At 45.6% G+C, this 13,456-nt stretch overlaps 1 protein-coding gene across 3 annotated transcripts in view; it reads right to left on the bottom strand.

The window, feature by feature from the left end:
- The window catches only part of ARHGAP17 (Rho GTPase activating protein 17), an 87,843-nt gene that overhangs the window by 50,374 nt on the left and 24,013 nt on the right, over positions 1-13,456 (bottom strand). For all 3 annotated transcript variants that reach the window (XM_042971500.1, XM_042971503.1, XM_042971502.1), the window contains 2 exons: positions 4,296-4,335; positions 329-430 (listed from right to left, as the gene is read on the bottom strand). In XM_042971500.1, the coding sequence (XP_042827434.1) occupies positions 329-430; positions 4,296-4,335 (142 nt within the window). Of the gene's footprint in view, positions 1-328; positions 431-4,295; positions 4,336-13,456 lie in introns of those variants that run through there.

Genomic DNA, 13,456 nt, shown 5'->3' with positions numbered 1-13,456 from the left:
TTAAGACAGGCTTTCAGCTTTTTGCCATCAAAGCATTCCTAACAGACATCTCTATTCTCTCAACAATGACAAATGGCTTATCGAGTCTTTAAAAGCACCTGGGGAAAATGCAGTGTGAGCAGTGCCTTCAGCACAGCCACGTCTTAAGCACAAAAAAATGTTCTGGTCCGGCAGGTGTCGGGAGAGTAAATGGCAGCACGAGGTACAAATCTGCAGGCAAATGTGCTGACGCTGCTTGGGAAAAACCAAGCGAGCGAAGGGTGAAGAGCCTCACGGAGACACAAGAAAGACCCAACAGCCGTGGCCCCATGTCACATCCGATACTCACGTATCTCTTCTCCACGTCGGGGCCGTGGCCCTGGAAGCATGCTGCCAGGCGCTTGTGGGAGTGGTGGCATATTGACCGAACCGTGTCCAGGCGCCGCTCGATCTGACAAATGAGACAAACGAGCCATCAGCAAGGCTTCAGAACACATCTCTTCCTACGTGGCATTGGCATGTAGGTAGAAGCAGCACGCGGGGGTCTAATTTTTTAGCTCTCGGTGTAAACGCACATGGTCCCCATTCCCCTAGAGCAGGGTTTCTTTCTACTGACATTTGAGGCCAGATAATTCTGGGTGTGTGTGTCGGGGGGCGAGGGGGGCTGCTCTGTGCATATGGTACGTTTAGCCTCATCCCTCTGGCCTCTACCCAGTAGATGCCAGGTGCACCCCATTCCGAGTTGTGACAACCGGAAGTGTCTCCACACACTGATGAATATCCTCCCAGTGGGCGAAACGGCCCCTGGTTCAGAACCGCCGACCTCTCCTACACCGAGGGGTTTACATCTCCTAAAGGCTAAGTGTGTGTGCAGGGAGGGAGCGCGGTCACGGCCCCAACTCCTATCAGGAAGGGTGGCGGCAGTCGGGCTATGCGCTCCCTGCAAAGGCCCGGCGCCAGCCTGCAGAACCGCAGATGAACAACACCTCAGGCCCAGACCCACAGCCAAGTGGAAAAACCACGGGACTGTCAGAAGCCATGCCCTGTGGATAGTGGCAGAGCCTTCCACACATGGGACATCAGACAGAAGAGTCCAAATCAAGGCTCCACAGTTTCCATTCAAGGTCAGTTGTTTTCAAAATTATTCTTTATTGGGGTTAGGGTGGGTTTTTGTCTTTGTTTTTGCTTTGGTTTTAACTAAACCCCTAAAGCACAATGGACTGCAAGAAACACTGACTTGGGGGACCCACGCATCAAGATTTAGTTTCCCAAAATATTATTGCTGGGATATGGCTGTTTATGGCAAAGAGAGCTGCTTTTCACAGGAAGGAATGCCAAAAATGCGTATTCTGATGACTCATTAAGAATGAGTGCAGGCCCTCAGGGATGCTTTCTATTTTAAAGAAAAATCAACAAATTCAAAGCAGAATGCGTTTTTACCCCACAACATTTTACCCAATGACATGGTTCTATGCTTCTCTCCTGAAGGTCTGCACCGCGCTCCCCCCCCCCCCCCCAGCTTTTCTTCAGAGCCAAGGCCTGACTACCAGGGCCCTGATCGAGCAGGCACATTTATGTAAGGAGCAGAGGCCACATCACTGACCCCTCATCTTATAATGACCACATTGTAACACACTGGAAAACTAATATGCACTTCTTTACTGGCCACAAAAAACAGGCAAAATCAAACAAAAACAAAACCCCACAAAACTCCATTTCGCTTTGATTCTAATTTCTACTAGAAAATTATAAAGTCCACTGGGGGACAGGGACCTTGGTCTGTTCTGTGCACGGATTTATCCCAGGTACCCGGAACACTGTCTGGAACACGAATGCAAGGTGTTCATTTAATATTTGCTGAGGGGCGCCTGGGTGGCTCAGTCGGTTAAGCGTCTGACTTCGGCTCAGGTCATGATCTCACGGTCTGTGGGTTCGAGCCCCGCATCGGGCTCTGTGCTGACAGCTCAGAGTCTGGAGCCTGTTTCAGATTCTGTGTCTCCCTCTCTCTGTGACCCTCCCCCATTCATGCTCTGTCTCTCTCTGTCTCAAAAATAAATAAACGTTAAAAAAAATTAAAAAAAAAAAAAAAAAAAATATTTGCTGAAAGGTCAAGAACATGTATTAAGTCCCTGTGTAAGGTATCAGAAAAACAACGGTAAATAAGCTGTAGTTCTCATCCTCCTGGGATTCACAGCCTCCCGGGGAAACTCCACACAAGCACAACAAACTTATGAGCAAAAAATAAGGGGCAAAATAGAGCCATTTGAACTGCTCTCACAGATCAAACAGGGAGCACACAGACTAAGTGAAGGGAAATCTCACACCAGAAACAAAAAAGAAAATTTCTGTGGCCCGGGATCCATCCCTAGTGTTCTCCCGCTTAACCTGTTAATTCCTGCTAATGATCTGATGGAGTGGATACCGCCATTATCCTCATTTTAGAGAAGTGGAAACTGAGACACAGAAAGTTAAGTAATCCCCTGAGGCCACAGAGCCAGTCAGGGAAAGACCTGGGTAGGCAGGCACCAGCCTCCACACTTTCAAACAGGACTCTCTTCTTTTTAGTCAAAGAAGGGGGAAACACCTGTGGCAATGATGGCAGATGGGGGTGGGGTGGGGGTGGGGTGAGGTGGGGTGGGGGGGTAAGCATCTGCATGATGAAACAAGGCGTTCCTTGAAACTGGCAAACTCTTGAGGCCCCCGTGGATGTTCTAAGAAAGGGACAGGAGCAGACAGTTGCCACCTGCCTCCTGTGGGAATTCTGCAGTCCTCAAACTGCCTGCAAGGTTTGGGGCTTTAAGGGTTCAAGGAGATTGTGCATATTTATTACTAACGTGGGATGTGGGAGAGAGAACACCGATGTGAAACCTAGTCTAGTTAAAGGTTATCGAGCCCAAGCAACATTTCTGAAAGTCTGAAAGTGAAGCTGAAATATACGATAAAAGCCAATGAGGAAATATTACTAAGAATAAGATTGTCAGGGCTCCCGGGTGGCTCAGTTGGTTAAGTGTCCAATTTTGGCTCAGCTCATGAATTCACGGTTCAGGAGTTCAAGCCCCATATTGGGCTGTGTGCTGACAGCTCAGAGCCTGGAGCCTGCTTCAGATTCTGTGTCTCCCTCTCTCTCTGCCCCTCCCCTGCTCACATTCTCTCTCTCTCTCTCTCTCTCTCTCGCTCTCGCTCTCGCTCTCTCTCTCAAAAATAAAATAAACATTAAAAAGAAAAATTAAAAAAAAGAATATGATTATCTAATAATTCTTTAAAAAAAAAAAACCCTCCTACTCTTAATAAAAACTTCTGGTCCTTAAAAAACAACAACAACAACAACAACAAAAAAACGTGCTCTTAGAATCTTCTACCTGCAGGTGGCTGTCATAATTTAGAAGGATATTCTGACATGGGCTGGCATGGCACCAGTTTTCTAAGCTATGCCAGCTCCTCTCTGTGGGAAGAGACAGAAAGTCACCCGGGAGCAGATTGCTGGTCTTCAGGGGCTCAGGCGAAAAGACCTGCCGAAGGTCATGGAATGAGAAGCAAGGACACAAGCAAGGAGGCTTAAGAGAAACCTCAGTGCAGAAGGGTTCTGTCTTTCCCGGCGTGCTCTGGGGTGGGCGGAGACGGAACGGGGTTGAGGCCGAGTGAAGGGATGTGTACAAAGGGTCCCAGGCCTTCTGGAAGAAACCCCCAGCCCCAAAGTTAGGGAAGCCTGTGAGAGACGAAGTGCAGTGGCCCCGGCCGAGGTCCCTGCAGGAAATATCCCTCCTGCAGGGCAGAAAAGTCCAGGCTGATCACAGGCCACCTCAGGGCCTCAGGGTGGTTCTGACAGGTCTGGTCACCGTCACTGAGACTCTAAGTCCTTCAGGAGCCAACTCAGCCCAGAAGTGGAGGATGATAGCATGAGAGGCAAGAAGTGGAAACTCTAGGCTGTTGCTGGCAGGGCCTGTCCCATCAAGGACACCGTCATAGCAGCGAGCGAAGGCCCGCAGCCTGCCTGGGACCTGTGACTAGGCTGCAGTGCCAGTGGACCGGCCAGGCCAGCCAGCGCCTCCCACACCCCACCCCGACACCTGGCACTTGAAAGCAGGACAGCCCCATTTGAACTTCACAACATGACACCGAAGTTTCAGATCCCCTTTTTATCACCATGCAACCCAACTGCTTTTCTTTCCTGCTCGGAACCATGCTGATCAGTCTCATCGTGTCTCAGATCATACATACAGACGTATGTCCACAGATCTGCTTCAGTTTTCGGCAATGAGGCTTTGTTTTGTTTTCCTCTTTAAGCAAAGCACTTTAAGAAGATTTTATTTTGTTACCTGTAACAGATCTTCACTGAGGACTTCTGTTTTCTCAGCTCTGTGGGAAAAAATGAAAAGCTCAGAGTCAGAAATCCAGAAATGCAAAGGAACTCGTGAAATGTAATAATTACTATCCCAGAGTTTATTTATTTATTTTTTTTTAATTTATTTATTTATTTTTGGGACAGAGAGAGACAGAGCATGAACGGGGGAGGGGCAGAGAGAGAGTATCCCAGAGTTTAAAACAAAACAGCTAGGGACGGACGCCTGGGTGGCTCGGTGGGTTGAGCGTTCAACTCTTGACTTCAGCTCAGGTCATGATCCAGGGTCGTGGGATCAAACCCCACGTCGGGCTCTGTGTGGAGGGTGGCGCCTGCTTGGGGTTCTCTCCGTCTCCCTCGGCCCCTGTCTCCCCCCGTTCCCCGCTTGTGTATGCACGCTCTCGCTCTCTAAAATAAAAAAATAAAAAATAAACAAAACAGGCAGAAATGAATGATAACATGGGGAGAAATTCCACCAATGTTGACATCAGAGGGCTCCTTGAGCAAAACCAAAGAAAAAAACCAGCAAACAAAAGTCTGCAAAGAATAGCAACCCCAAACAAGAACAAAGCCTCAAGACCAGTGGCTCCCAGACCTGGGTGTGTATAGAATCACGGAGGGTGGGGAGTGTGCTGATTTAAAATGCCAGTTTCCAGGCCTCACCTCTGTTCACAAGCAGGTCTGGAACAAGATCCTGCTTCTTTAAGAGGCCCTTTCCTCCCAGAATTCCATGGCCGAGACCCACAGGCCACCCTTGGAGAAAAGACTGCTCTAGAGTCGCCTCGCTGGCTCAGTCGGTAGAATGTGCAACTCTAGATCTGGGGGTCATGAGTTTGAGCCCCACAATGGGCATGGAGCCTACTTAAAATAAATTAAAAAATAAAAATAAAAAAAGACCGCTGTAGAGAAGCTGAACCTTCAGTTCCTAAAATGATCATTTCTGAACTTCACAGCCTTATTGAAACAAGTTTGTCACAAATCCAGGAACGTGATTCAATACTACACACACAAATAGTAACAACTGAGTACTCCTTCCTTCAGACATCTCATCTTTACTTTAAAAAGAAACAAAGTATTTTCACAGCTTTCTCCCACTCATGCTTTCCAATTATCATTAAATATGTAGACCTTTCCAGAAAGCCGACCTGGCGGCCATCAATCGGCAGAGGAACATCCTGAGTTGCTCGAGCCTCAGTTGTCAGATCACGGTACTTTCCGAGGACTCCTCTGCAGTCCAAAGGGGCAGCGCTGTTGCTGTACGTAATACCCAGAATGATGGCAATCGAGGTGCCATAGTGGGACTTATGGTTCAAACAGTGATTTAAGTCGAGTCATTTGACACCCCTGCCCAATTCCCATTGAAACGAACAAGGAAACTTATTATTTTTGAGTGTTTATTTATTTATTTTGAGAGAGAGAGAGAGAGCATGCAAGCAGGGAAAGGGCAGACAGAGAGAGGAAGAGAAAGAATACCAAACAGGCTCCATGCCGACGGCACAGAGCCCGACGTGGGGCTCAGTCCCACAAACTGCAAGATTATGACCTGAGCCAAAATCCAGAGTCGGACGCCCAACCGACTGAGCCACCCAGGTGCCCTCGAACAAGGAAACTTTTAAAGGGACAAGAAAAAAGTCTTTTTCAGCCCTGAACATTGGGGGAGCTGGGGAGAAAGGCAGACCATCAATGAACCAGAATTGTAAAGCCTTTTAATAAGACATATCACAGAATGGAAGGCTGCATGATCTTGCCTCTGAGTGAATCTAATGCACGAGAAGGAAAAGCCGTTTGGCGGGCAAGTTGATAGGACCCCCGAGAAGGACCTTCAAACGCTGCTAAGCTCAGAGCAGCACCAGCTGCATGAGGCACGGTGGTGCACGCTTCCAGCCCACGCTCGGGCCATGGCATGTCAAGTAAAAGCCGGCATTGCCACAGGGGATTCCAACACCAGTTGTCGCCGCGGTGCCCTGTGTAACTCAGAGATGCCAATGGGAATGGCTCACTCATCAGTTTCTGCAGGAAATCAGAACTCTGACCTCACTCAGATACCTCCCTGGTGCGCAGGAGCAGGGCCTGGAGATGAGGTCGAGGCCCCAGCTTTCAGAGGAGGCCGCCTTTCAATTCCATGACAAGTCCTGCAAGTGGCGGGCCAAAAGCTGCCATCCCAGCCCTTGCTTGGCATACATGGTGCCAGGCACTGCTGAAGCGCCAAACATATGTAGTCATGCCAGTTAGGGAAGTGGAGCAGGGCCCCAGCTGACCAGCAGCTCAAGCAACCAGCCTCAGAAAGAACTCCGACAGTCAGCCTCGCAGACCGCCACAGCTTCACCCTAACTCCTATTCGCCAATAGCCTTGTCCCTCCTCTAGCAAAATGCCACCACGAGATTGTGTAACTTCTGCCTCATCTTCTCTGGCCAGAGCTCTGAAATCTCTGCCTTCTGTAAGTAGAAGTATACACAGAGAAAAGCCCTCAAGGCCTCTTAAAACACTCAAAGTTCAAAAGAAGAGATTCAGAGCAAATAAGTCCTTTTACAAAACGGAATTTTTTAAAAATGTAACAGAAGAGAAAAACTTAATTTCAAAACCCGAACGTGGGCCGTTAGCAGGTACGAGAAAGTAACAACTCAATGGTATAGGAAAACCAACTGTGTACATCTTTTCTCAGCAACTTGTTCAATGACCTCACACTGGTCATTTGAAATGAAAACTCGAATACAACACAAAGAAATGCAAACAATACAAACTGGGGCTTTGTGTGTGTGTGTGGGGGGGGCTGTCAAACACTTATGAGCAAGCACAGCACTGCAACAGCCACAAAAATAATAAAGCAAATGTAAAAACAAAGCAAGTGTTAACTTTGGGAAAAACAAAAAGCCCATCAGAAAGAATCAAAGTGCATTACTATGCTTAGCTGCAAATAATTGATTGGATATAATAATGTAAATACCAAACAGTAATATATCCAAAAATTGTACTCTAAGTGCATTGCAAGGATAAGGGAGCAGAAGCAAAGAGGGAAATCACACACTAAAGCGTGTGTGATCACACACTAATCACACACATGAGCACTAAGCCCTCATTTTTCATGACAGGGGGCCAATAGGTAATAACTAAAACTTGATGACTTGAAGGATAGCTGTTTATGTATTATCTACACATGTAGACATGAGTAAATGCCAAAATAAACAGAAATTTGAAAACAGCTTCCTCTGGGGTTGGAGAATCTCAAGTGGGAGAGTGGGATTACTAGAGATAGGATCCACTGTAATAAGCCTTTTACTATTATATTTGACTTTTTAGACTGTATGCATACTTAGTTTCAAAGTTTAAAAAATAGTACGTTAGTTACATTTTTTAGTGACATGCTTGACATGGTTTCAAGTGAAGCATAACTCTAACTGAAAACGACGAGTCCAACTGCCAGTCTGCACAAAACTATACAAGAATACAAAAGTGTAAAAACTACAAAGCAAATCAATATATTTATTATCCTTTTTTTCATTTTACCAACTAGACCCTTTGCTTTTGATTTAGAGGTACTTTACCTAATAAGGTATCTGGAGACTGAAATATATGTGGAACATATTATGCGAAAATGTTAACATACTGCTTAAAAATAAGTTGACACTATGTTTCCTGCCTTTACGGACACTCAGCCATATATTACATTGATAAAATTAATTTTAGAAAGAGATCCAATATCTCTTCTTAATCAGATTTATTTCTGGGCTTTCTAGTCTGTTCCATTCATGTATCTTTTTTATGCCAATACCATCCTATTTTGATGACTACTGCTTTGTAATATACAGCCGACCCTTGACCAACATAGGAGTTAGGGGTGTTGACCCTGTGCAGTGAAAAATTGGCACGTAACTTTTAACTCCCTGAAAACTTAACTACTAGTAGCTACTGTTGACCAGAAGCATCAGTGATAACATAAATAGTTGGTTAACATGTACTATATGTTATGTGCATTGTTTAATGTATTCTTACAATAAAGAAAGTTAAAAAATGTAATTACTTTTAAATTTTTTTTAATGTTTATTTACTTTCGAGAGAGAGAGTGTGTGTGTGTATGTGTGTGCGTGCGCGCGCAGGTGAGGGACAGAGAGAGGGAGACAGAATCCAAACCAGGCTTCAGACTCTGAGCTGTTAGCACAGAGCCAATGCAGAGCTCTGACTCACGAACTGCAAGACCATGACCTGAGTCGAAGTTGGACGCTTAACCGACTGAGCCAGCCAGGCACCCCAAGAAAGAAAATGTTATTAAGCAAATTGTATGGAAGAGAAAATACATCTACAGTATTGTACTGTAAAAAAAAATCTGCATATACGTGGACCCATGCAATTCAAACCCATGTTGTTCAAGGATCAAGGAGTTTGAAATCGGGAAGTGTGACGCCTCCAGCCTTGTTCTTCTAGCTCAGGATTGCTTTTGCTGTTTCAGTCGTTTGTGGTTCCATGTGGATTTTACAATTATTTTTCTTTTTTCTGTGAAGAATGCCATTAGAATTGTGATGGGAACTGTACTGAAACTGTAGACAGCTTTGGGTAGTATGGAGGTTTTAATACTATTAAGTCGTCTAAACCATGAATACAGGCTATCTGGGAAGATTACTTTTCGTGACAAATCATGAGTCTGGAATGTAACATACAAATTGGGGTGGCTCCTTCACACAGATACCCCCATTGGTCTATGCTATCCCCACCTTAATTTTAGGGAACCACCATGGTCCCTACCTCCCCCAATATGTGCTCCAAATGACTCGATCTTTCTCATCATTGTGTCTGGTCCAAGGCTCAGCCCTTTCTATGCTGAACTGTTTGGGAGTGTTCATCTTTACCAGTGAATGTGCCAGTAGAACTTTTACCCAGGGAAAGTCTAGCAGTTATTCAGAATACTGGCCAAGGTGCCCATTCAAAGAGTATATCAGCCACAGAAACTTGGTTTTTACTGAGATGTGATTTTTTTTTAAGTTTACTTATTTATTTTGAGAGAGACAGGGAGAGTGTGAGTAGGGGAGGGGCAGAGAGAGAGGGAGAATCCCAAGCAGGCTCCTCGAGATCAGTGCACAGAATCTGATGCAGGGCTCAATCTCACAATCTGAACCGCGAGATCATGACCTGAGCCGAAATCAAGAGTTGGACACTCAACCGACTGAGCCACCCCGGCGCCCCTGAGATGTCATTTTTGATCAGATTTAAAAAATTCATTAATAAAGCAAAGAGGGAGAGCAATATGTTAAGCTTACCAAGGCACCTAGAGACAACGCAAGCCAACAATTAAAAATAATACTTGCTAAATCAGATTGTTTTCAATCAGACATTTTGCTCCACAGACCTAAACTTTTTGTATACGGGTCTTTTTTCTGCTTCATCAGAGCCTTCTTTGTGTCCAATGTTCTGTGCTTGAAAACACACTTGAATGTTTCCTGTCTGTAACTGGGAAAACAATACAAAGCAGGAAAGCACTTCCGGCTCACCATTTTACTCTGGGGTTTGTTTTTTCCTATGCAAGCCACTGTGCAATCTCACTAGTCATTCCAACAAGGCTTACTTACATATGGCAGGATTTTTAAATTTATGACTTTTTGGTAAAGCATTAACTTTTTCCCTTGTAATCCCCAAAACCTAACAAGCGGCAGGGCTGTGCAGGCCTTGCTGTCTTCCCCGGTTCCCTTGACTGGTTGTGGTAATGGCCAGCCTTTCAGTCGTGCCTAACAGGAGTCTCACTCTTACTGGGCCAGAAGAAAATGGAAATGCCCCCAACCTGAAGCAGTTCAACTTACCCGGAAAGACACAGATGCTTACACTAGGACACAGGGTCAAAGGAAAATCTCCAACTGGCGTGACAATTTCCAGCTCTAATTGTGGACTGATTTCTGGAGAAGTTTCTGCCATCAGTAGACTCAAATGCCCAATGCCACTAATGTGAAACACCACCTTGTTTCCCAGGATACAGACTACTGCACGTGGGCCGCGTCCACCTGCATAACGCACGTATTACGGGACCGTGGCAATGAATGCTCAAGTCCACACCTTCAATGCATGCTGTGATCTGCCAAGCACTGTGCATGACTGACCTCTTCCCTGCGAGCCAGAGAGATCCACGGGGGCAGAGACCAAGGCTATCTCGGCCATCACTGCCCCCTTCCCTGGAGCACCCAGCTTGCCACCTGCCTGCCACACCATTGTGGGTGTTTCGTAAATACACACTGAATGCATTAATGAAAAAGCAAATGGCTGTCCCAACAATAGAGAATGGTTTGAAAAAAAGGTCTTTCTAGATTTCAATAGAGGTAGCAAGAAAAAAATTCAATGGCAGTAGGCAGAAAAGCAGACGTGTGCATAGAATTGCCTTCCACAGTAAAATCCACAGCGACTAAAATTAAAACATGATAGTGCCTTCCAAAGCTAATGTTGTTGTTTTTTTAATGAAAAAAATACAGCAAGTAAACTACCCATATTACCAGGGGTCAGCAAACTGGGGCCTACAGATCCAATCTAGCTCACTGCCTATTTTTGTATGGCAAGCTAATGGTTTTTACTTTAAAATGGTTGGGGCGGGGGAAAGAAACTCAAAAGAGGAACATACGTACGATGCGCAAGAATGATACGAAATTCAAGTTTCGGTGTGCACAAATCAAGTGTGATTGGAGCACAGCCAGGCTGATACGTTTATGCATCATCTATGGCTGCTTTCACACCACAACGGCAGGGTGGCGTTAACTGCGACAGAGACCAGACGGCCTGTGGAGCTCAAAATATTTACTGTCTGGCTGCCTACCAACCAGGCTGCCAACCCCGGCTGCACACCAGTGATCCTCACGGGGTGTGGTGCAAACCTCGCAAGGAGGCTTTCTGGAGTCACTTTGAGGACTGGTACGTGAAGCCGGTCTGGAGGCGTGTAGCCGGCCTTCTCCGAAGTTCCGCCTCATGTTTGAGAAGCTGCTGCTAAAATGAACGGGGGCGGCTGACTCTGATGATACAGTCCAAATGTGAGGCACAGCCCGATGCTGGTGACGTTGGTGACAGGCAGAAATCAGAAATGATGTCTCTCCTCCCCCTACCCACCTCCGCCCACTCCCCTCCCCAAAACCCACTGAAATATTGTAACTATTGTTCTCTTCCCGATCCTTACCGATACACCAATGCCAGGACAAGTTCTAAATAAATACAACTGCCTGGGTCAGGCGTCGGCAAACTTTTTCCAGAAAGGCCAGATCGTAAATATTTCGGGCTTGCAGGCCACACCATTGCTGCCGCAACTACTCCGCTCTGCCGCCAAGACACAGAGGTTGTCACAGACAACATACAGACGAATGGACCTGGCCATGTTCCAATAACCGTGACTTCTGGCCGCTGAAATGTGAGTTCACATAACTTTCCTATGTCACAAAATATTCTCCTGATTTTTTTCCCAAACATTTAAAACTGCATAGTTTGCCGACCTCTGATCTGTGTAGCGGTTCAGTGTGGTTTCCCAAGAAGCTTCGATCTTTTCTAATCACTTCCAATTCTTCTTACTTTGAAGGGGGATGTCTGCGCGTTCCCAACTTGCTCTTCTGAAGGCAAGCGGCGCCGCTAGCTTTTCGGGATTTCACCAGCTCTGAGCCACTCTCAGCCCGCGAGCAAAAGCTCACCTTTTACCACTCAGTCCCTCTCTCCCCAGGGATGGCAAACACACAGCCCGAGAGCCAACACTAACTTCAAACATCAGTGCCTTCCCACTGCCCCAAGATTGTGGTGTTGACGGCTTTGGTTGACCAAGCCACACGAGAGTTCGTAATTCTGTTGGTTTTTCACTTCAACCATCACTTGGGTGTATCAAAAAAAAAAAAAAAAAAAAAAAAAAAGTGAGACATGGAGAGAATTTTTAATAAACTGATTTGAAATGCTGGTTACCTGCAAATATTTAAGTGCATGTTTGAGAAAGAATATAAACTATGACCAATCAATTGAGGCGTCTCAATACGGTCTACAGGGCAAAGACATACATGGTCAGCGACTGCAATGAAATTTATATTTGCAGGGAAATTACAGTGGCCAGATGCATTCTGCCAGGAACCAGATTTTGAGCAACGCTGTCCTCTCCTGGTACAAGGCTTTACAAAACCCACTTGAGCCTCTGTGCCCAGTCTGGACACACTCATCTGATTTCACAGTGTGCCAGGGAACTACTGGGTGACTTTTTCCTGTTCTGTCTCATTAGATTAGCTGTCTTCTTAAATTTCTGGGCAGTGATCTGAAGTCTACCTAACTGGATTTTAAAAGTAAAGGAAACCTATGACACTTTATTTAAATGAAACAATTTGTTACACATTCCAAAAGTACTTTTAAAAGACTTAAAAGAGGGTTTATAGACTTCTAAAGGGAAAGTATGGGAAAAGAAAAACAGAAGACCCCCCCCCCCGGCCCCCCGCATAACACTGAAAAGGAAAAGGGTATTTTTCAGAGGGAAAATGATCAAAGTATTTTGGTAATAGGATGGGTGAAATATACCTAATACCTATTTGTATATACCTAATACATATACCTACGTACATATTTGCCTTCATATTTATAGCTTTTCTAAGATTAATACCGTTTACTTTTTACCTTAAACAACAATAACAAAACCCTGATGGCTCTTAACTGAATCTCTATACTATTATTTGAATTCCAGTCAATAAGATGAAAGGTTATATTCTCAGATAAACGGAATTGAGTTTTATTGTCTTCCTAGGCACGGAAGCTTCACCCACAGCTTTTTGTTTGGTCAGTTGGCCTTTTTCCCCTCTGGCACACGAAATGGAATCTATTTGCTGTCCCTGCTGTAACCATGTTCTCCACCAACAATTTCTGCTCGTGGCAAAGTCGGAAGGAAGCTCGCTGTGCAAGTCCCTGCAGTGGTCTCCCCAGGCGAGTCATTTATAGTAAACCTGCTTGGGCCTGAGGGCAGCTCAGTTTGAGATTTCAAAATGTACTGAAGCAGGCAGAAATATGTGAGAAATATTTTGTAAAGGATCTCAATGCGGACAAAGCATGTGGAGTTAAATCCTATCGGTGAGGGGGGGGTTCTGGGATGGGGGATTCAGTTTACTGCCACAGCCGGGCAAGAAGTCAGGCGGAGGCGAAAGGCCATACACAAAAAAATGTAG

This window comes from Panthera tigris, chromosome E3 (assembly GCF_018350195.1).
Source record: "Panthera tigris isolate Pti1 chromosome E3, P.tigris_Pti1_mat1.1, whole genome shotgun sequence".
Classification (NCBI taxonomy): domain Eukaryota; kingdom Metazoa; phylum Chordata; class Mammalia; order Carnivora; family Felidae; genus Panthera; species Panthera tigris.
Note: the sequence above shows the minus strand (reverse complement) of the source record. Positions and strands in the feature narration are given on the sequence as shown.